The 24,683-nt window shown below is 32.3% G+C and overlaps 2 protein-coding genes and 1 long non-coding RNA gene across 11 annotated transcripts in view; 1 reads left to right on the top strand and 2 right to left on the bottom strand.

Moving 5' to 3' along the window:
* The first annotated feature begins 29 nt into the window (after nt 1-29).
* Nucleotides 30-24,013, top strand: LOC105422288 (uncharacterized). 5 transcript variants are annotated; one of them, XR_016138022.1, is made up of 5 exons: nt 4,333-4,407; nt 5,958-6,114; nt 6,569-6,680; nt 13,151-20,242; nt 21,394-24,013. It is a non-coding gene; the product is annotated as an uncharacterized LOC105422288 (long non-coding RNA). The 5 variants fall into 5 exon arrangements; XR_016138020.1 differs by lacking the exons at nt 4,333-4,407; nt 13,151-20,242; nt 21,394-24,013 and adding an exon at nt 30-719 and having other exon boundaries at nt 6,569-7,486; XR_967238.3 differs by lacking the exons at nt 13,151-20,242; nt 21,394-24,013 and having other exon boundaries at nt 4,328-4,407; nt 6,569-7,486.
* Nucleotides 1,349-4,223, bottom strand: LOC105422287 (uncharacterized). 2 transcript variants are annotated; one of them, XM_089071140.1, is made up of 4 exons: nt 3,956-4,223; nt 3,499-3,838; nt 3,194-3,331; nt 1,349-2,913 (listed from the first exon to the last, which is right to left on the bottom strand). In XM_089071140.1, exons 1-4 carry the CDS (start codon nt 4,221-4,223, stop codon nt 2,784-2,786), a joined length of 876 nt encoding a protein of 291 aa, XP_088927266.1. In that variant the 3' UTR covers nt 1,349-2,783. The 2 variants fall into 2 exon arrangements, with proteins under 2 accessions (XP_088927266.1, XP_088927267.1); XM_089071141.1 differs by having other exon boundaries at nt 3,200-3,331.
* The window catches only part of LOC105433218 (uncharacterized), a 30,259-nt gene continuing 19,961 nt past the window's right edge, over nt 14,386-24,683 (bottom strand). For 3 of the 4 annotated variants that reach the window (XM_089071132.1, XM_089071129.1, XM_089071131.1), the window contains 4 exons: nt 23,056-23,351; nt 22,110-22,363; nt 21,642-21,806; nt 14,386-20,265 (listed from right to left, as the gene is read on the bottom strand). In XM_089071132.1, coding sequence (XP_088927258.1) covers nt 19,974-20,265; nt 21,642-21,806; nt 22,110-22,363; nt 23,056-23,351 — 1,007 coding nt within the window. In that variant the 3' untranslated portion in view covers nt 14,386-19,973. The remainder of the gene's footprint in view (nt 20,266-21,641; nt 21,807-22,109; nt 22,364-23,055; nt 23,352-24,683) is intronic. The other variant, XM_089071130.1, reaches the window with a different exon arrangement.

The following is a 24,683-nucleotide window of genomic DNA, read 5'->3' as shown; positions in this document are numbered from 1 at the left end:
GGAAATGAAAAAAACATAATCATTCGATCGGTAAAGTAGAGAGGGCCTCGTGCGATAAATACGTAATTTAGAGTTCTTCTCTCATATTTTGACAAAAATGTGTCAAATCGATGTCTTTTCACGTAAAAACGAAGATCTAAAGTGGAAAAATCATCGCTCGTTGTTCTGAACAGAGTAATTAAACGTTGACATTATATGTGTTTGATGATTAGGAACCTGTCTTACCGATGTAAGTTACGTTCGCTGATTGGAGCAGGAGGGCGAGAGGGATTAATGAAAATGAAGCATTCATGGAGCAAACTATCAGCATCAGCGTCATCAGTCTATCCTTGATTTACATCCAATGAATAAAGATAGAATGATGAGATTAGGCTCCCATGGTACGGAAATCTACAATGGAACGGAATGCATAGAGCTAGTGATCAATCGTCATGGCGTCATGGGACGCCAACCTAAGGGCCGCGCCGCAGCACACACTTCTGCATAACGCATAAGAAAATTAACCAATCGGAATCTTTCATTTCCATTGTGAGGGTAGAAATGGAGGACTATGATTGATTCATTTTCTTATGCGTTATGCATTATGCCTTATGCAGAAGTGTGTGCTCCTGCCCTTAGGCTAATGACGTGCCCTTGAATATAGGCAATGGGCCTGATGCTAATATGGTACCTTTAATGGATGTCGAGGGTTTGTTTTCGAGAATGATTTTCAGTAATAAGTACGTATATAAACGTATCCATATAGTACAAATGTATAAAAAAAAAACTTAGAGACATTTAGAGATATTCGAGCATTTATAGACGTTTCTAAGATGTCTTTTAAACTGTCTTTGTGCTGTATGGATATATATGATCAAGATCGATAACAATAATGCAGAGTATTTAATATTTATACGAATGTGAAGGAACGCATTGATGTATTTAATTGTTAAATAAAAGAATTCTTTTCCAAGTAACACGCGATTGTCAAGATGATGTTATATGATGTCATTTTGACTGAAATTTTGACTAAAAAGTGATAAAGTTTCAGACAAAATAATACCATTTTGATCTCATCATGACAATCGCGTGTTACTTGGATTGGTGCATTTGTGGTGGATTTGTGTGATTGATTAATTAAGAAAATTATTTAATAGTAAAAATAGAATGACGCTAACAATGTGTCCCTTGAATATAACATTGTAACATTCAAAAACATTTCATTCTTAATCTAAATATTCGTCATGAGCAGACTATAATTTATATTTTTCTTAACATTTTTTTAAAAGAAAATGTTTCTTTTTCTCCTTCTCTGTATATATTATTTGTATACAAAAAAATCATCTTGAAGAACATGAAAAAAGCCATATTTGTAGAAAATATATTTTATTATAATTATTATTTATATTTTACACTCATCTACAATATTTTGTAAATTGCTCATTTATACATTCACGTAGCAATAAAACAGCTAAATGCACATTACTATATTTGTATTATGGCAACATGGTGTTTTGTTTTGGAATCTTCAATTACATTTGCTGTAAAATGTGCTAAATGCGCTAAATGTGCTAAATCATTGTACAGAATATTATCCTTAAAATGTTTGATACCTGATGCCAAGATCAAAATCTCATAAAGAAACTTTATATAAATTTCGTGTTCAAGATTAAAATAATGTCTAACATTGTATAAAAGAAAAATTAAATTATAATTATTCCTAGCCGCAATTTTCAGATAAATTCTCTCTAATTCAGCTATATATACATTAGTTTACAAGAAATATATGTTTACAAGAAATATAATAAAAATTAAATTAATAAATTATGTCGTGTACATATGTGGAAGGAAACGTTCATTCAACTTTACTCATTCCTGTATAATCACACAAGCGCTCGCGAATTCAATATTTTATTACATTCCGTGCCATCGTGTACTATTGTCTCGTACACGTAGCTATATGGCTAAATCAAAATGTTCTCACGCTGTACAAATAAATATGAAATACTTAAAATACAACGGCCGTTAGTGCCATGTGTTTTACCGGCGTAATGCCGGCGACTAGCCAAACTTTTGGCAGTTTCTCGTGTTCGAATGCTACGAATATATGTAATAATACATACATATGCATTTCCGGCCGAATATTTCAGCCTATCACGGTATCATGATCACGGTAATCTCTTTATATTAATACTTTCTATTATCTATTTACGAACTCCTCGGGAGTTCTTTTACGTAAAAAAAATTCGTAATTCGATCAAGTTACGTTAATCGTGATTTCTGACACATTGTTGTAATCGAGTGCTGTAATCTTAGTTAATTCACATTGTCACGCCATTCAAGAAATGCAAGTCATTGCAGATTTAAGCAATATGCGAACATTGACCGCACGCGATCATTACAGCGCCGATTATCATGCCGGAAATCAGAATATTATATTAAAGGACATCGATTCGTGCCAAATAAGGTTCATTACCTGGTCATTACCGAAAGTTGACGCAAATCGCGAAAATCGTGTCGAGTTTGCGAAAAATATTTTATACGATCGGTCCGAGCAAATCGTGCTTAAGCCCAAGTAGAAATTAGAGACAATAAAATAAGTTGTATCGTCTAAACGCGATAAGTTAAATCCGACCTCGTATCTATCATCACATTGTAACGAGTGATAATAATAAACAAGTGATTTGGTGAAGACATTGCTCTGAGTTCTTGGCTCTTCTTTTCATGGTTCCTCTCTCTTAAGGCGAACCGACTATTTCATTTTGTTGTATCGCGAGGCACAACATATTTTAATTTAACTAAAATTACATGGGATGTACAGTATCCTTCGTGTTCTTCCTTGATATCCTCGTGAGAGGCTCCTCGTCGAGATCATTGGAGATTTGATTCCAATGTTCGTCCTCCTCGTCCTCTTCTTCATGCATCGAATCTTTCCTGAAAAGCGTAATAGCATTTTTTATTAATTTATAGTAAGCATTCTAAGATAAGATGTACTGTAGACTTGACTAATTATTGTGCTGAGAAAGTGTGACTCTAATCTTATCATAATTTATAAAAACTTTCATGAAAATTCGTTTAAACAATCGATTCCGGGAACAAAATCCAAAACTAGTCAATGTAAATTAGTTAATAAATTAGTTAAATAATCTAATCAAACTAAAATTAAGATTAAATTGATATTTAATTTAAAATTGATATAAATTAATTAACTAACTGATACTTGTTGGTAGATGGCAGGAATAATGATTTCGGACAATCCTTGAAATACGGCCAGCATTCGCCGTGAAATTTCCCACGATTTTCCGCCTCGACATATTCCTTGAGGAGATTCGCGAACGGCGATCGGCTAGCACTAAAAATATAATGTTTCGATTTAATCTGACACGTTTTTACATAAAAATACTTAACTTATTTAGCTTTCATTTATAAAAGACAGAATGATGCTACAACATGAATGGTGCGACAACTCTTCAAGAGTTCAACTTGCTCTGCTAGAAATCGATAAATCGAAAAACTTACGTGAAGAATAGCTTCAGCATTTCACCGATTAGTCCAAAATTATTTAAATGATGTCCTTGAACCTCGCAGATTGCTCTCAACAAACAGGCTTTCCCGTTCATTCCCAGTGTAGTTAACATATCCTCGGCGGTGCCGTAGAGTAAAGCTCGCTCGCCGCCGTGGAACGCGTTTCTCGGCATCTCCGTCACGTCTCGCTTGTGCAATCTGCGTTTAATGAATGCCGCGATGAAGTCCGCCATCATCATCCCGGCCTGTCGACTCTTTAATTTCCTGTCGAAACTCGGTGGTAGAGCACCGTATGGATTTTCATTGTCTGTCAGGCCCAGCTTGTCGAAGTCAACTGGAATAAAAAAAATAAAATAGTATGAAATTTCTTTTTCTTTGGAACTTTTTTCGTATGAAATTCGAATTTCTTTTCTTAAACTCAATTACATGTATCGCGCGGTAATGTACTCACTCGTGAACGGTAGACTAATAGTCATATTACTGAGGAATCCGTAAGGTGGATGCCGAACGAAGGGTAACGCTAATGTTGGCGTAATTGTCATTACGGTGCCGGGTGGTAATGCGATTCGTCCATCATTCGTGAACCAGAAAACCCTCTTCTGCCTGTGATGCGGCGACGACTCGCCTTCTGAGGGCTCCTCCTTTGCGTTCTCCTTTGTTGATACAGACTCTTTCAGCATAAGCAAAGCGAACAATAGTAGAAGACCTTGTCGTGACATTCTGCGCAACTGTCAGGCAACTATCAAACAGACCTATAAACAGTATTTCAAATAAGAGCGGTTAAAAGCTTTCTTACACTCGAGTTTGTTGCTACGGTCAGATGTATCTCTCGAAGAAATTAATAGATTTGCTAATCGGCAGAGAAGGCTAGTGGACACCACAGGCGACTATGGAGGACCGCAGGTTAGATTAATCGTCTTATTTGCGAATAAAACGTACGGAGTCGCGTATAATAATTTTCATCCTTCTGATGGCAACACCGACGTTTCAAGTAGGCCGCACGACAGATCCCGCGAAATTCATTGCGATAAATCCCGCGTCGATGCGTGCGTATATTATATATTGCAGTGACGAGAATTACGGTACCTGGCGATATCACCAGGTACCTGGAGTCGGTCGTACAGGAAAATATTTTCGCGACAACGAATGAATTTGTCCATCATCGTCATCATCATCGGCGATTCACATCCTGTTCCCGTAAGAAACCGGAGCGAACGCAAAGAGATAACCCTGTACGACGCGCACAAAATAATTTTCACCTAATTATATTTCGGGACGAGTATCGCACTTGGCAATTTGGCCAATTAGAAAGTTCAATAAAGGGGATAGAGTGTCTTAAAGAAAACCATAACCCCCTTTTCACCTGCTGTAGCCATTGTTTTCTTTTGCGCGCTTTTGTTACGTGTCGATTATCGTAATCAGGATTGGGGTAAGCTTTTTTTAAATTAAATTCAGTTAAAATTAATGAAATATGAAATCAACTTAGTTGCAAAAATTGACAATAAATTCTGAAAAATACTTTTTTTTTTTAAATTAACATTTTGTGAACGAATCATGTGAATTCTTGTGTTTTTCATTCTAATATTTAAGATTCTTCTCTATTAGATTAGTGCTTTTTTGTACATAACCTGATGTATACAATGTATGTATATTATCATAACACATTGCAGACTGTAGTCATTTTATACTTGGCTGTTCTTCACAATGTCCTTCAAAAATTCTCGAAAATTCTCGAAAGACAGAATGCCTGGCCTATGGATATAGCTAGTTATAAAATGACTACTATGTGTTAAAATAATACATATATCATATCAAATCATGTTAAATCATTACGTATTTATGTTGTAGAATTATGTTTTAAAATTAAGAGTTAGAAAAGAGAATAATTATATTTGAGGTTATATACAAAAAAGCATAATTACCATGAAATTGCTATCTGCATGCTTTGAGACAAAAGTTAACTTTATTAACAAATAAAGAAATCTAATAGAAGAATGAATATAATCTGAATATTATTAATAACTTTTTACAATATTAAGTTAAAATTTTTATTAAAGAAATGCACTTTTTAGTTTTTTTAATCATTTATTAAATGATAACATTAAAAAAAAGATTATTCATTTCATTATTAAAAACAAGCTAAATATAATTATATTTTGATTAATTGAGAAAATTATTTCAGCTTATTTGTTGAAAATTTGTATATATGTAAAACAATAGATATATTTGATATAATAGCAACATAATTTTTCTTACCAAATTTATTAAAATATATTTTGTAAATGCAAATTAGATTTTTCACACATAATTTACTGCAATAATAATGATATCTACAAAGTTTCTTACGTGTCAATAATCACTTTCAGATAATTTCTTAATCAAATGCACTTAGTTATAAAAAGTTAGACTTGCACAGCATAGTTTTATTAAATCAATTCATCTTTTTACATAAGATTTTCCTACTTGCGATGACGTGTGGTCCGGGTTCACTTGACTTTGGCTTATTGGGGAGAAGCCCCTCTTTGATCAGTGTATAACAGTATAATGGACTGCAAAACCACCTTTGGTTAACCAGGAAAACCAGGCGACCGGGCTTTGCCCTGGAAAAATGTGAGTCATGTTTGCTTGTATATACCGTACATCATTCGTCGCATTGCATTCATTCATTATATTCAACACGAGTTATTCATTTTACGAGCCTCGATAGTTCTGTTCAAATCTGAGTTCATATATTATAATTTATTTGAAATTAAATCAATTTTTTATGCTGATAACATAGACACAATCTTCTTCTTAAACTTAAAGATAAAATATATCAATATAGTCCTTAATCGACAATTGCTTTGATATTATAAATCTGATATAAAGCAACGAAGATCGCTACTCATATCACACAATGTATTTTAAAATCTGACTATGAATTTAACCTGGTTTAAGCAATCGTGCCTCGAATATTGTAACAAATATTCATCGTACATTCATCGTAGTTGACCGGTCATCACCCTCAAAAAAAAGAGAGAAAGAAATTTAAAAAATAACGTTTTTGCACATTATCTTGTTTTAGAAATCAACGGAAGTGCCGGAAACATCGACTTGCTTCGATCTAGATCGGTGGTGAATGCTGGCCCACATTGTTTAGCGCGAGGCGAGAGTTAAAGTTTGGAAGAGGAAAGAAGGTGGGCCGACCGCTAAGCGCATTGTGCAGAATACGTAATATGTATTGACCCCCATATTTCGATATGTACGCCGTGTCGTATCCGCAAAGAGGGCTCACGCAATTGGCCAGTCGATGTATTTTAAATTAAGCCTCGGTAATTAGGTCCCGGTACTGATATCGGCCGCGAGCCGTGCGTTTTTAACGAGGCACCGTTAGTTACCTCGTAAAAACCGGATCAATTTTAAAATCTGGTTTCCACTGGTCCGGAAGGGACGGAATAAAGTAATGAAATTTGGTAATAATGTTAACAACCGTTAAACATCGGTGATGCGAAGATTCTTTCTCTGAAAGAAATTTTTATTCTCAAAGAATACGAATTTTAAACAGAACTTTAAACAGAAGTAAGTTAAAATTCTACGGATTTCATCAACAATTAAAAATAATACCCATAAAAGCAGATAGATATATGTATGTAAAAGAATTTATCTTGATAAAAAAAATAACGAAAGTTTCATATTTTAACTTTTGCTTGAGTCCTCTTCAATACATATGACGTTCAGTTATATAAAATCATACATTAATCATTACACAAACCTAATCATCTGTATAACAAACTTTTCATAATGACAAGATAAGTATAAAAGTGATGTGAAGTGCATAGTTGAAAGATAAAACCAGACGTCGAGTAGATATGTTTTATCGTACAAAAATAATACAGTATAATCAACAATCTTTGATTAGAAGATACATAATAATACGTATAAAAGTAAAATTTTATATAACACATGTTGTGAATAGAATATATATAGAATATTTCTTAAATAATGCCCAATCCAATTAGCCTGGTCCTTTAAGCTTTGTCCACAATGCTAAAAATACCTTCGAGATCTCGAACAAAGGGAAAATTGATCAAGCATTTGCTATTCGTCAATTGGTCAATATGATTGGTTAATTTTTTCTTTGTCTGAAGTCTCGGATTTCTGGCATCATAGATATAAATCTTAAAAGATTGGCGTTGATTGATTTGAGCGCTATTGAGGCATATGTGAGTGAGATAAAGATAGCTCATTCGTGTACGTCCAATAGTGTTCACGCACACCATCAAGTGACTTACTCATATAGGCCGTCCAAAGGATGGCCTATTGATTGGATTAACCTTTCTCAATAATTATTATTTTATTATTCATTATAGAAAAAAGATTTAGGACTTTTAGATGTAATTTTTTATGAGAAATATTGCTATATCAGTAAACTATTTAAGAAGCACTCTATATATGCGTTAAAAATTCAACAATTTCAGATTAGTCTCATTTCTGAGATCAATCATCGCACATTATGGAAAGATAGGAAATGAGGAACGGGAAAGATAATTGGCGTGAATATCGAATATCAGTATTTTTAACATTAAAAAAAGTTATAAATTGTCAAACTAGAAATTATCACGACTGCCCTACGAAATCGATGCTCACCTCCTCCTGTTAATTCGTTAAATTTCGCTGGATTCGTTAACCTTTCCCGAATTAAGTTTAGCGCCTAAAATCGGTTGAGTTGCGGCGCGAGTCGATTTCAATCATAAACGCAAACGTTATTACGGTTTCGCTGCAAACGCGTTGCAACTGGAGAAACCCCCTCGCGTTCAATCTTATTGCATCTACATACATACGTACAGATGCACATTTTATGTTCTTTCGCATCAAAATGCAGCGAATTCCTGACCTAGTGCCTCCTATACTTATGCTTAACGGTAGTATCGTTATAATACTCCGTACTTTGAAGAATCGCACACTCACTTCTTTTCACGAAAAGAAAGAAAAAAAAAAAAAGAATTCTACATCCCCAATATTGGTTTCGATCGGGTCAATAGGATTATTCCTTGACTGAGATTTTATCCGTCAAGAATCAAAGAACCATTGCCACCTTCTCTTCCTTCACTTGGAGTTACACGTCGTAGACTTAATTTACCGTGAGTGTAGCCACGTGTATCGGAAAGAAATTATCTCGCGGTCAGCTACTTTCTAAGTGTAAACGACACGTGCGGTTGTTTTGCTGAGCGGGCAATTAAATCCAGTCGAAGTAATTATTATAGGATGTCGTAATTATTATTATAGAAAGAAAAAAAATGTATGTAATGCCGAAGGATATACGGAAATTAGGTGGATTTTAATTTCTATTGAAATCTTCCGATAATACACTCTCGGATATCAGCGTATGATGTAATCTTTTTTAATCGTACTTCCGGTGTAATATCATTCCGGTCTAAAGATTTATCGGGAGTTGATGTAACGGTCAATGATCCTATTTCTCTCGTATATATCGCGTTTATCGCACATTCGGACGAAAGCGAACGTGATGATTTGCAACCTGTTAGAAATTAGTCTTTCGTATCTAGGATCAATTTATTCTGAGAATTGTGCTAAATTGTGGTCTGTGTTACGCACTTTGTACTTGAATACTAAAACCAATATTAATTATTAACATGTGAAAAATTTATTGGAAAAGGAAAAACAATTATAGACATAAACAATGGTGCTATTCGAGCCATTTGGAATTGTCCAGGATTGATACCGTAAACTGAAAAAAAAAAAAAATCCAGAAAAAATCGGGTCCAAAAGAGGGGGATAATATAGAATAGGGGGGATAATATAGAATTCTATAAGGGCTAACAGTTGGGACTATAAGTTGGGAGACGCCCCGGTCTAAGGCCTTTCTAAATGGCCAAAATTGTCGGAGCGTAATCGCCGCGGGTCTTTTGAGGAAAACGAGGAGGTGCTCAAATTCCTCCATCCGATTGGTTACAGTTCTATATTTCTTATTCTTTAAGGATAGAGACGAAAACGTTCCAAGCATAACATAATGTGATTTTGTATGAATTTGCACGTGCAAATCATGTTATTAGGTATTCTCAATGAAATTAAACATGATAGAAATATATATAATAGCAGTACACAGATGAATTATAAGCAATCATAAATATAGCATAAGTAGGGCATTTATTGTTCTTATTCCGACTCTACTTTTTCACTTATTATAATATAGAAGAATGGTTAACGTGAAATCTAAAGATCAAAGATATTGACACAAAGTGCCTTGATTATACTGTGATTTTAATACATCAACCGCTTAGGAATTTCCTAATCAGTGAACTGATCAGAAAATTTTATATTGATCAATTAACGGTTAACAATTAGATGCTGCTCGATAAGAGCTTTAGAGAGATCTTTCGAAGACTTTCCCCTGAGAGGAAAAAGTAACATTTATTTTTATATCAGTTATCTATACAACAGATAAATACATATTTAACTTGTGCCAGCTTTGCATAAGTTACTTTTGATTTCGTCAACATAACGATTAAAGGTATTTTGCTTTTCAGCGTGACTTTTGACACTATTGACTTTTGACTTCATCGTTTTGATTTATAGCAATTGATAAATATATCTAATATACTAGTTTATAATTAGTATAAATTAGCACAACATTCGATTTTATCAACGGCTACTAGACAATTTTAAGGCTCCTACTCAAATACTTTGCTTTCTTTATTTTTAGAAATTCAGCTCATTGATTGTTAATAGTTTTAAATTTAAATTTAAAAAAATAGAGTTCTCATCGAAATTCGATATAATTTGGACAGTTCTTTGAGTAATTTAGTAGCTTTATTTTGCAAATGTCTAGAGTTTTTGATACATAAAAAAATTAAAAATTTTTGAAAAATTAATTTTAAGATATTGATCTGAGATATATATATATACAATTTTTCGTCAGAATTCATCGAAAATTGTTTCGAATTTAAAAATTAGAATTATTTAAAAGAATTCTGACAGAAATTTTTAATCTAAAAAAATTTCGATTACCGTACAAATCTTAGATATGCAAACAAATGTTTATGTAGATAAAAAAATTTTAGCCATTTCAATAATATTTCAACAAGATTGTGAATCTTTCAGTTAGTTTTTTCTGTAAGATTTCTGAAAGAACAAAAATCGCGGATATCTTGCGATTATTACGGAATATTACAGAACGGACTTAGACCTGTTTCGCGATGTTCTTTTTTAATTTTATCAGTGCTGTATGGGCTTGGTTTTAGAAAATATCCATACACTGTGAAAATGTGCACACGCAACCGTTATTCACGCGTAACCATGTGGACTCGTCGATCAGTAATCATAAGCCTCGCGTATTCACTACACGTGCTTAACCACGGAGATTAACCCGTTCACTTGCGTCCAGCAAAACCGGCGTTCGATCATGGCAACCACCTATCCGTCATCACGAGAACACTTTTTCGAATAGCAATACGTAGAAAAAAACTAAACAGCAACGTGACGGAGAAGTCCGAAGGCGAAAAAAAAGGCTTGATGCTCGATTAAACTTGACATCATCGAGGAAGGAAAGAGGAGGTGCTTTTGTGACCACTTGTTGCTAGGATGAAAAAATGGTGCTAAAGGAATATTCCTTTCTCCCTCCTCTTTATTCAGCTTTAGAAAATAAAATTGAAATACGTATGCCAATGCGAGTAATCTCACTCAAAAATAATACTTATTAAAAAAATTTTCAAAATGATCCAAATGGACTCAAAGAAAAGAATCTGAGGAAAAAATTTGATTTACATATATATCATGACAAATGGAGAAATTTTTAAATTATAGAAAAGATAACTCCTTTCTTTTTTTTTCTTCGTTTTTTATGTCATAAGAGTTCAACAATTTTAACGCAAGAAATTTTATGAATAAGTAGATAAAGTTCTATACTTTACGAAATATTAAACGTGCGGATAAATAGCATCGGAAGAGGAAGAAACTAATTGTAAGCTGACGTGACTAAGCTAACGTAACACGCGCGTAACATCTTACCTTTTATTCAGCCGCAGGTGCAATATTTTGCGGACGGATCCGCCGATGGGACGAAATGTAGGGTAATTTTGATACACACTGATTAACAGAGCCGCGGCTCGGCGTAACGCGATGTCTCCTCGCAGGTGAATCGTCGCAACATGTCCAGTTGAGCACTTTACCCTCGATCCCGCTTGATTTAGGGGGAGGATAAAAAGAAGGGAAGGGTAAAAAAAAAAAAAAAGGACAGAGAAAAGTACGACACAGAGCGCACTTGCGTGCAGTCACCTCACGTGCCGCGGCATTGTTATCCGTGAAAAATAGAACGGGCGACAGACCGGAACGCGGACGTTTTCTTCTACTGCTCGCGATTTATCATATCAAAGGGTCTCTTTTCGTGGAAAGTGATGAATCCATCCTCCGTTGATCGCAACTCTGTCTCACTCTGCCTGATCCTCAGAAGAAAAATTTCGGCACAAGAGGAAGGTCACAAGTTGCAAGTTCCTGCGTGAATCTGAGCCGGCCACTTTTTCGTTGAAGGCATATTTTTTTTCCTGGCGAACATTTTTTTTTTTTTTTTATTTTACTCACACACTTATGTGTCTATCAATTTCAACGTTCATTGATTATGGCACTTCAAATAAAGAAAAAGAAAGATCGTATTTTTTTTTTTTCTAATATCTCAAATACTTTATTTTCACTTCTGTTTCGTCTGTTCGCGGACGCGATGCCTCAAACGTAGCGCATCGGACTCGATTCGCGCACCTGCCAAGACAGAATAACAACACTCGCGATTCCTCGTCTCATTTTAAACTGCCGCACGTGCGATTTCTGGCAGTGCTGCCACCTATGAATTTTTAATTCCACTATATGTTTTACTAGAAAATCCCAGGACAAGCTAAGTATAAATAGTCGTATGACAGTTGTTAAAATTAAATTCAGAAATGTTCAGAAAAAAAGGTTCCACCTAATTTGAAGCTACTCCGGGTAATCATTTACAAAAACTACAATATAAATTTTTTAATGTTTTGGCAGAAACTAGCAGTATAAAACATTTTTTAATTTTTTAAATATCAATATTGATGTAAGATTTTGGAATATTATATTTCATTACATTTTGATTTTATTTTTGATTTTAATTCTGGGAAATCCGAAAATAGACAGAAATATTTTCTCACTCTTTAAAAATTCATTTTTTTTACAAGGAAATGTTTTATAAAGAAAAAAAAACGCGAAATAAGAATAAATATTAATAAAAAATAATTTCGACAATTGCAATTTTCGACGATGTGTTCTACAAATTGCAGAGCTTAAGCTGAATTAAGGGAAAAAATAGTAGAAAATTATTTTTGACCCGTGTTTTACGTTTTTGTTTTATTGATTTCTTTCATTTTCTGGATAATCGAGCCTTATTTGGATTATTAAATAAAACGAATGTGTTTTGTCCGGGCAGAATTATCCTGCGTTTTGTTAACAATTATTTTACCCTTGATTATTGAATCCCTAACTCGTGTTGGTCCCGTTTAAAATCGAGATTTTTAAATTGAAATATATTATGTCGATTACGAAATTTTGGAGAAATATAATACAATATAATACAATAAATACAAAATTATAACAATATTCTGATAGTGTCTTGATCTTCGTTCATCGTTTGCAGTTTATCGTTCAAGAATACCATCTCCGATTGTTTTCGATCACACTTTTCGTCTCTCATGCAAAAAAACGACGAAATTGTTTCAGATATTAATTTAGAAAAAGTATAATAAACCGATGAAATTAACGGAAAGTTAAAACTGAAAAAAATCTTGAATTTGTACTTTCGTCTAGTCTCAGGATCTTCCAGCGCGCGAGTCGAAATTTCTAAACTCAAATAATGCGATTGTCATGATAAAGACAAGGTGACTGAAATTTTATCACCAATCAAAATTTCAATCAAAATGACATGATCATGTGACAACATCTTGATCTTATCGCGATTCATGTACTTGCGAGACGATCTGTAAAATTCAGATAAAACACAGAAAAAACTTCTAGTCTTAAATCAAATATTCTCATATGCAAAAATATAATCTTTTTAAAAATTTTAGTTTTTATTGAATTTGTATTGATGCAAGTATTACTTTTGCTCAACTCAAGAAAAATTTTCTGTATAAAAATATTTTAATTTATATGGAAATGTTTATACTTGCATCAATACAAATTCAATCAAATCAAGACTAAAAGTTTTTCTAAGAAAGTTATAATATTCTTGCTTACATATGGAAATGTATATATCGGTCTCGATTTAAGACTATCTTATATATATATTTTTTTATGTGCGATTGATCGCCCGGAATAGTGACGGCTCGCGTGAATCTATCTCGGATGAGCCGTCACTGTTCTAGATCTAAATACGGACTGAGAACAAGAGAACGAAGAGACACACGCGGAAAAGGAAGACAGACGTTACGCAAAATGAAAGAACTAGCCAATCGGGGAATGAAAAAGGGGAAAATCAAAGCATCTACGAAGATAACGGTATATAAACGTCGCAGAAAAAAAAAAGGAGAAAAAGGGGGGTTAAAGAGGGAAAGGTAGTTACGGTTACAGCATAATAAAGATTACCGTTAACAATGACGAAAATTTTTTTATGTTTAACTCACTCCTGAATTATCGATTATAATTGGTCACGTAACGATTAATGACTTCGAGATGCTTTGATCGATCTTCTTGCCATCGAATCATACGAGAAGAAATGAAAAAAATCAAGTATTTGATCAAATGATTTATAACTTGGTAGTCTAACGTCTGCGATTTTTTTAAATAAAAGAAAAAAGAAAATGCGTTAAAAGTATATGATTAATTATAAATTAATATTTTATACCATAGGCTAGGAATTAAATTACAACCAAATTCAGATGGCACAGGTATATTTCATTCTTCGTATCTATGTTTCTTTGTACTTATGTATGTGTATAAACCAAACTTAAAACCGGTATATTGTTTCTTATAAATCGGCTATTTTGCGCGTTTGTTTAGTTATTGTCCAAGAATAGAATGATATGTTGATCAGCGTGGAGAGTGAAACTGCTTGACTGGCTTCTAACAGGTTGGCACAGCTAATAAAAGCTAAAATATGAAAATGTGTCATAATATAAATGTGATGAAAGAACTCCGAAGCAGCAATCATCTTCTGTACTAAGATCGATCAGATACTTTTACGATTCTAGTTTTTAGGTCGTTTGGGAAGTCAACTACAACAATTTCAGCCGCTTTCCGATATTCACTGTCAAGTATTGTAAATTTATAATATATGTAAAACGCATTATGCATTTTCAATACTGACAGTGCAATCCTTGTCTCGTAGTTTCGTAGACATAAGATGTTCAAGACATAAGATAGAGAATTATATGATGTATTGACTCGTCGCGTGAATCGTCAGAGTGATTGGAGATCCTCTCGCCATTCAGGATGGCGAGAGGAAAACAAAAAAATATCCTGCAATTTTGCGAGAATTTTGAGCGACTTCAATACGCAGACTCGTTAAAAAAATCACTTCGGGAACGTGCAATAAAATCTTCTCTTTTCCCATCTAAGTACTATAATGTTTCGAGTTCTGAGGAAAGTAAGTCGCACTCCGTTCTTTTTAGCGCAAAATAACAATCTTTATTACTATTGCGATCGCGCATTCTTCTCGTTTTTCAAACACGCGTACAAAAAAAAAATTGCATTTATTACACAATTCCTTTTTCATAGAGCAGTGGACGGCAGAAAATTATAATTTTCAGATCAATTTCAGCATCGATGTTTATTTTTCTCAAATGTTCGCAATGGACAAAAGAAGAAGAAGCAATAAACGTCGGCGCTGAAATCAAATCATAAAATTATATTTTTTGTCATAACTGTCATAGGGCATTCAAACACCGAATATTTTAATGATTGGCTCATGAATTGGCTGATGAAAGAGAGAGATATCTTATATTTTTCTGGAAAATATTTCTAAATTCCGATCGAGATCGAAGATATCATAACGAGTGGGAAACGCGCGATCGCATTGCGGAACTTCGATCGATGTAAATTCGATAAGAGGTTTGCTTCGTCACACTTCGTCGCAGTCGCTTCGGCGAAGAATCCGCTTAATGATTGTAATTACAAACTAAAAGATGTCCCTTAGGACTAGTCTAAACCTAAAGCCAAGCGTGCATTAGCAATCTTTCGTCACATTACAAAATTGCTCTATCAAATAATTCCAGAATGCCATAATAGAAAAAAATACAAGCTGCGTTATTAAATGCGCGCGATTTCATATAAAACAATGGTCTATTCTGGAATAAACAAATCATTGCGTAATCGAGAAATTGCTAGTGCGCCCTCAGCGCCAAAAGGCACAATCATTTAATAAATTTTGTACAATTTTGTAAATTTTGTACATTATTGTACAATGCTCATCGAATAAAATTCTCTTGGATCTCGATTAATCCTCCAAACATTCAATGTAGAAGGTAACAACGGGCATTTTACTGAAAAAGTCGGGAAACACTTGGCTCGTTATTTGGCAGTGTAATTAAAGTCTATTTGGAACTGAATTGAAAAATATGATATTATTACTTATTTATATCTCTCTGAATATTAGCTTGAAAAATTAATTATAATCTTGATCTACTTATACTTGATACTCTGATATAATAAATTATAAATTTCTTATAATGAATTTTCCAAAGAATTCCAAATGAATTTTCCATTTGAAAGAGATTCTTTCTTAACAAAAATATACAAACAAGTCCAAGTTTCTTGGAGACTATATCTTCGTGCATAATAATACTATATTTTTCAATTTGATTCCATGAATATTTTGATTGAATCTTAATTCATGACTAAGTTTGAATTAAAATTGGCATGAGAAAATCGATTGACAGATCGATTGACGGATTGGCAGAAGATTGAGACCAAGAGATATATAATGAAAGTACTCAGAATAGATCCTGGTTGGAATTATTCTGTTTTTTTTTGTTTAAAAAAAACAATAGAAATCTAGAAAATAACTAAGAATAATTCTACCTAAATCCATTCCGAATACTTAATCTAATATGAAATATTCTACGCAAAAATATTAGATTTTTTTTTCCTTAATCAATTTTTGCTCATTTTAAACTATACCTACTGGCAAGGGAAGAATCAGAAGTGGAAACACGCAATTGAAATACAGTTTCTTGCAAAAGATAGTTGTTTGTGTCTATATTAGGAATCCCAAATCCTAACTTCAGACACCCCTTAGTTTTTTACAAATTAATATAAATTTTATAATAAATATAAAAATTTAGCGAATAGATTTATTACTTGACATGATAGATCTCAAAAGAGAAAAAAGTCAAATCATCATGATGTTCCAATATTAAGTTTTTCTTTCGTTATTCGCGATGATGCAGTGAACAGTAACGTTGATGGGAGCATCCCGTTTGATTCACGTTGCGATTGCACTACAGCCACTCACAGCGGCCAGTGTCTGCAGCTTTTCCTTTGTTCAAACGCTATGAGTGGCAGGTGATCAATTGCAACGTGATCAAATGGGCCCTACTCGCATTGATTAGTACCCGGGTTCAGTATCATTTACTTTCTTATTTACTACTATCATTTATTACTCTATCTTACTCTTACTTAATTTTTTTTCTATTATACTCTAGTTTACTCTTGATTTTTTCTCTTTTCCTTGAGATCTGTCATCCTGCCAAATGGTTAATCGAGTTAACTTCAAAATTTTTATATTTATTAATTTGTTAAAAAATTAAGGAGTATCTGAAGTTAGGATTCGAAATTCTTGATATGACACGAATTACCTTTTACAACAAATCGCATTTTAAAAGCACATTTTCACATTTGGCTCTCTTCTTGCCAGCGATTAATAATTTAAAAAACAATAAAAAATTGATTATAAAAGTCAAAAAGCCTCTAGTATAGATGCGTTTGAGATTGAATTTTTACTCAATTTAAATTCCTAGAAGTGTGAATAGCTTTATAAGATACAATTGAAATATCCAAAATTAAAATTTTTAATCATAAAGTAAGGAGAAAATCAAAGATTATGATCGATCAATATGATACAAGACATTCTTCTAAAAGTACGCAGTTTCCTTCTTTAAATAAAGAAAAAATTAAAAAGAAAAAATTGTTTTACATGTGTAAAATGTGTGCAGTGTATGTGTATTTGTGTCATAACAGAGATAAGGACCCCACGATTCGTCACTCTCGCAGTATTTAATGACTCCAAACCTTCTCTGCTGTATGTATATCATGCAAATGTCGGCATCATTAAAAAAAGATAAAAAAAATAAGATTGATTTTAAGTTATTTTCATCAAATAATAGAGTGATGGGTTTTTTTTATTTGAGAAAGGAAATTGCATATCTTAATAAAATGGTATTAAACATCATACTCTTCGATATTTTCCCTACTTTATGGTAGATTAGAGATTTCAAGATTTTGATTTCAAAAGTATTCTTATTTAAAGCTGTCTTTTAGGAATTTAAAAATTTCCAAAATATTCTTATTTAAAAATATTCTTATTTAAAGAATACTTTTAGGAATTTCATTGAATAAAAATCGATCAAATACATCTTATAACAGTTGCCGAATAATTGTAATTTAAAACAAAAATTAATCAAGAAAAAGAAATCTTCTAACTCTTTTGCGTAAAATATTATTATTTTATCTATTACTATGATAACAAGATTACGTCATAGTAAAATAAACTTCAGTTGTACTACGTTTAACAACTTTGTCCACGAACACGTTGATTATCCATAATGTTATGATAACCATAGTTTTCGTAATGCAGTGGAATATTTTGATCTGATACATGATCATTCGCACATATCCACATTTGCATGTGTGTAATTATGAATCGACATCATGATATGAGTTTTACTTTAAGTCTCGTGTAATCGTCTCTTGTAATATTTAAGACAAAACAATTGCTATGTTATACTACCTATTGTCTATCGATTAACACAACATTTAACTATTACTGTAATTAGCGTTAACAAATTAAGAAAGTCTTTGGTTCTTACATTCTCTTTTCTAAGAAAATGTATTTTTTTTTTAAGCAAATTGCTTATATATGATAAAGTTGTTATATATAAAGTTGTATCTTATCCAGCGTTTGCCGTTATCTATATAAAATTATCTAGATAATTATTTAGATGAAGAAATGGCTTTATTTTATCTTTATCTAGATGATTAGATCTAGATGATTATTATCTTCGTCTTTATCTTAGATAAAATAAGTGTATCTTTTGCAAATTATCTTAGTATTGCAAATTATCTTAGTAATTTAAAGTAGATTTGATCTAATCTTTGAATAAAAATGAACATTTGCGAGTCATAACAGATATCATTTAATGCCAATAATTACGACTTTTTATATATAAATATTCAATTAATTTTTTGATTTAATTCGTATCAAATATTTTTGAATGAACATTATTCAAACATTATTCAATTGTGCTGGCTATGTGATTAGAATAATATAAATCATTTATATCGAGAAGCGTATTAATTATATTTCGCATCTTTACTTACGTTATCTAACCAATAAATAGTAAAAATTTTATAAAAATATTGTTTTTGTATCTTATATCTTGTTTAATAAAGATTTTATTTTAAAATTATCTAGATCTAGAAGTGACACATCATTTTATCTTTTATCTAGATAAATTTAAATTTTAATCATTATTTTATCTAAGATAAGTTTAAATGTAATTTATTTTATCTTTATCTAGATGATTTTAAATTATCTAAGCGCAACACTGGTCTTGTCAATTGTATTTGTTTTTTGTCGATTCAATGTTATATTTTTCGCAAAGTTATATAAGAGATGATTTTTCGAGAACGCAATTTGTACGAAATGCATTGTCCTGATGTCTTCCGCGTGCGTTTATTTAAAGTAAATGCGAATTGCGAGGGTAAATAGAAAACATTTTGTAATGTTACATTTAAAAATTTTTGAAACATAAACATAATAATAAAGGGACATAAACGAAAATAGGATAACTACGATAATCCAAAACGTCATTGGAGTGTAGAACACCAAAATTATGTAAAATAATGATATAATTGTGTCTCATCAACTTGTAGATATTATAATAAAGTTTAATATTATCGTTACAGAAAATTCCTGTAAAAATTATGCTTTTGAGAACATATTATTTTTTTAAAACTTTAGACTTTGTCGTTGGAACATTAAAATTTGTATTTTTTTTGTGGCAAAAATGTTACCTTTTATTTCTTTTTATAAATATTCAACATATAAATTGTACTCTTTAATCACATTATTTGTTGAGGAACACAATTTTTGAATAATGTACCAGTGACAATGCCTAAAAAGAGACCTAATAATAATATACTTAAATACACAATTTTCATGGAAATTTTCTATATGTCGTCGATTTTTGAGCAGTCACTGTTAATAATACAAACAATAACAATAATGACAACTCTGATAAATCTTATTCGGTCAATGGTGATGGAACAGCCAATGAAGTGGGTGAAGGTGTCGCTGATGGTGCTTGATTATGAGATGGCGATCCAGAAGGTGAAATGGCGTATGGCATTTCTACAGCAAGCTCCACAAGCATGTTGAAGGTATCACCATTGTGTTGATGAAAATATGCGTTTTCTAAACTGCGAGATGAGAGGCCACGATTTTGTAATTCGATGTGTTGTTGAACACTTGGTGCGGTCAGTAGATGCTCACGAGGAGCACTCCAGTATGCAGGTTCGGCATTTTGTATGTTGTTTCTGCACAATGAAAAATATTACTTTTAATTCATTATTCTTAAAACTTAACATCTGTATTTCCTTTCATTGTGACAAATTAAAACTGTGTAAAGGACTTTTAGATTCCTGCAAAGCGACAAGGAAATTGATAAAATGTTTTAATAATTGGAAATCTGAATCTATATACAGAATATCCCATAAATATGCAAGTCATTTTACAAAGGACTTACTATATTTCGTAATAATGAAGCAAGTTACCACTATGTATTACTATTAACCAATATTTATATATATATATATATATATATATATATGTCTTCTCAGATTAAAAAAAAAAACTTATGGTTCTTTTGAAAAATTAATTTTTTTATAACTTCTCTTAGAAAGAGCATTATCTTTTTAGCAAAATCATTTTCTTAGCTTATTTTTTAGAAAGAGTTTTACTCACAGATCTTAAATTAATATCTTATGGCAAAAATCATTATTATGGGATATTCTATGTATCCTATTCTAGTCTATAAATTTAATAGACTTTGTTGACCGAATAAACTCATCTTGTATATTTTTAGTATTAATATTAAATAAAAAAAAAGAATTAAAAAATGTAACCAAAATTTATAACATTACCAATGAATTAAAAAATAATTAGTAATTATAATAATTTTTAACTAATGTAAATAAAAAATTGTTATATTTTCGACTGAGATTTCAGTATCTTTCGTGTAATGTATTTGCTATATCCGCTATTTGCACGACCCTCACAGATATATTCTGCAGGGCACAAGTATTTATGGAATCATTAACTGAGTTCAGAATATTTATTTTAAAATTATTAGAAGTTTTCTGTGTTAAGAGATTGGATTATTCTTTTATATTTAAATTTAATACAATTCAATCTCTGCACAGAAAACAGTCAATAATTGTCAATAATTAAATGAATGTTTTGCTGAATGCAATTAATTTTGCAAAGTACAAGTATTTGTATGGAATCACTAATTTTGCATGATAACAAATATATATATATATGATTTTGCAGTATAATAGATTGAATATGTTACCCGAAACCATCTATTCCTAATTATTTCCTAATTATCCTAATATTTTTTAATTGATTGTTAATCTCATAAATCATTTATCTTATTGTTTCAGAGGAGATGACGATTGTAGCTTAGTGTATCGAAGATTTTAAAACCGATGGAGGATTTGTATTTACAAACAAACAGTTTTACAAGTTGCAAGGCTCTCACTTATATTTCTCACACACAAGAATGCGTTCTGAAATAACACACGAGTGTACCCAAGTATCATTCTATCCTTATTCGATGAACAACAAGCATAAAATAATATGTAGTGTTTTTAAACCCAGCCCAGCTGTTGTGTATCGATTGAAAACTTGCCTTCGCCGAGTATAGGGATGCGAAATAGCGTCGCCGTCTAATTGCTCGACTTGAGCCTCGGCATATGGACGAACGATTACGTTGGGCCACCGTATCAAAGGATGTTCCTCCTCGCTGTGGTAGTCGTTCAGACTGCTCTCATAGTCGTTCCGACTGTCCTCACTTCTGCGTACGCAAATCTTGAATGATACATCTAGCATTTTCGCACACTTATAATCTAACCCCCTTATTTTTTAACTCTCCAGAAAGAGAAAAGAAGAAGAAAAAAAAAAAGAAGCTCGTCATTGCTAGTAGATTAGCGGATTAGCAAATTAGCGGATAAGCGGTTAAGCGGCATTTTCGTTTCGTGCTTTCACACATGTCTGTCGTCATCGTCGAGTCGGTGAAATGTTTAGCTCTTGATTGAAGAAAAATCAGCTTTCGTGAGAATATACATAAAATTGATCGCATCTATCAAGAGGTACTTACTGATACGCAGTTTCCTCAAAATCCGTCCTAGAATTTCCGACGCCCAGCTCCCAGTTCCTTTCGTGTCTCGAACTCTCTCCAATTGGTTCGAGGGGGGTTCTTCGGCCATGTCGCAAAGGGCCGCCAGATTGCACGGCTTGTTGTATCCCGCGACGAGCACGACGTGATATCGTGTAATTAAGAGGATCCTCTCCAGCCGCACGCAGCAAATCGGGTAAAATGCGACGCCTAGCATTTATGAACCAGTTACATACCTGCGAAATTGAATATAGATATCATTAGCGCACTGATGAGGTGAAATTAATCTATAAAATATTTTTTTTTTTTCGTGACATTGGAATTTCTTTTTTACATCGATATAATTAATAGGAGTTAACGCGAAAACTATTTGAAAATTACATTCACAAGATGGATGAAATATGGAGGAAATATAGGAATTTTTTGGCAATCGCGTGTTTTTTTCTTTCAATGCTGTACTTGTCTTGAGATAATGCCCGATTGCATATATGTAAAATCATAAGCAACTTTTGGAAAATTTCATATTTAAAAAAATTTTAAAAATTAAAAAAATTGACAGTTAAAAATGACAGATATATTAAGAAAAAAATGTTATTTTTTAATATAACTGTCACTTTTATTAATTTCATATTTAAGATAAAAAAATGTCATTTTTTTAATATAATTAAATTGTCACGTTATATTAACAATAATTTTTAATATATTACTTTTTTAACATATTTCATCGAATATTCGACTTTTGTAATCGTGAGAAAGAAATTCATTTGTATCTGACATATTTGTCTCACTATTTGATAATTAATATCCGTAATATTTGATTGCTTACACAGGTATAGCAAGATACAAGATTAAAATCGGAAAATTGGATTTTTAGGTATTAATTAATTCTTCATATATACAAAATATGTAAAAAAAAAAAGGTACTCACTTGAAGAACTGACAGCTTTGTCTGATTGCTCAAAGCCTCTTTCTCTGCTTCATTCGGGTATGCGTTCCGTTTGTGTTCGTTGAGCCAGCGTTTTAAAATATTTACTGCATCCTTAGGCAGGTTTCCGCGACGTTTCCGATTTACATCTTGCGTGGATGCGACACGTCGATTTGTATTCCGGTTCGGTGATGGGTTCGGCTGCGTATTTTCTGCTTCCGGATTTATGTTGCGCTCGTCGTCAATCGGTGGCGATATCCTGCTCGCTTGTGCGGCTTGTCGTCTAGTTTGTACTACCACTGAAACAAACATTATTAAAATATTATTTTACATTTTAATTATTACACTTTGCATTTTTACATTTTTACTTTATTGCGGTTTTATATTAAATATTGTATTTTATATTAGAAAGATTATACGCACTGGTGATAATTGTCTCGATTATTGAGAAATACACGCTCAAATGAAGAAATGCTTTTTCGTAGTTCTTTAGAAAAATCTCGACTGAGCAATAATCATATGCTAGCTTTCTTATGGTAAATTTCTACCATGCAGTTTCAGATAGAAAGGTTTTTTATTGATGGACTTTTCTTCTGTACAAAAGCAAGATTGGGAAAGATGTAGTTCAATGAAGGGAAGGGGGAGGGGAAGTGCAGGAAGAGAAGAAAAATATCGTCGTGTGCACCATACTCTTTTTTTAATATTATTTTTTTATTGATTTATTTGCCTGATCCCTTTTGTCTTATCATTCTGACTTTTATGACCATGTTTAGCTAAAAGAACAGATTTTAAGTACGACAAAAAAATAATGTTATTTTCAAAATTATGTAACAGATTATTTTGTTTGTAACAAATCGAATCAAATGTTTTAGTTTCCTGTACATTTTATAAGTTTCATAAGAAATTATTGTATTTTTAAGAGAAAACTAAAAAATAAAACTGTATCTAACTGTATCCTTTATTTATTGCATGTCATTTCTTGCCTACAGCGTTATAAAACCGAATTGGCTTGAAAGAGAGCTAAACCCTCGAGTTCATTAATCTTATTCAGATTTGAAAGAACATTATTGATTTTATTTGAAATCTTTGAATTTTCCTTCTTCTTTTCTATAAATTCTCTTAAATATTTCAACTCTTCAATTAACAAAAACCAATGCGTATAATAACAAAAATTAAAACGTTGTTGCCTAGTTTTTTAGAGACAAAATGTGTAGTTGATTCATGATCATACATGCATATTAAATGCATGCGTAATGAATATTTGAAATTGATTTTTTGGAAAACGAAGTCTCGTAGTATAGAAAAAAATTAAATTCTATATTCTTAACATATCTTTTTCATGTAAAATCACTCCCTTTCCGTTTATACATTAATTCTGAAACATCTTACATAACTTTCAATCAAACGAGATGAAGGACCACGTCCTCCATGGTGGATAAAGGCAGGACGGTGATAATTGTGCAAATTATGTTATACAATATCGTGCAATATCGGCATAGTAAGACTCTCGTATCGGGATTTCATTATAATCTGTTTAACGTTAACGTTATGTTGTATTAGCAGGTCGCGAGTTACGCGGTAAATGATATCAGAGCGTTGCATAAATCAGCGATATCTGCAAAGGGTCAGAA

This window comes from Pogonomyrmex barbatus, unplaced genomic scaffold, assembly GCF_055798465.1.
Source record: "Pogonomyrmex barbatus isolate J1 unplaced genomic scaffold, ASM5579846v1 scaffold11, whole genome shotgun sequence".
In the NCBI taxonomy this organism is placed as follows: domain Eukaryota; kingdom Metazoa; phylum Arthropoda; class Insecta; order Hymenoptera; family Formicidae; genus Pogonomyrmex; species Pogonomyrmex barbatus.
Note: the sequence above shows the minus strand (reverse complement) of the source record. Positions and strands in the feature narration are given on the sequence as shown.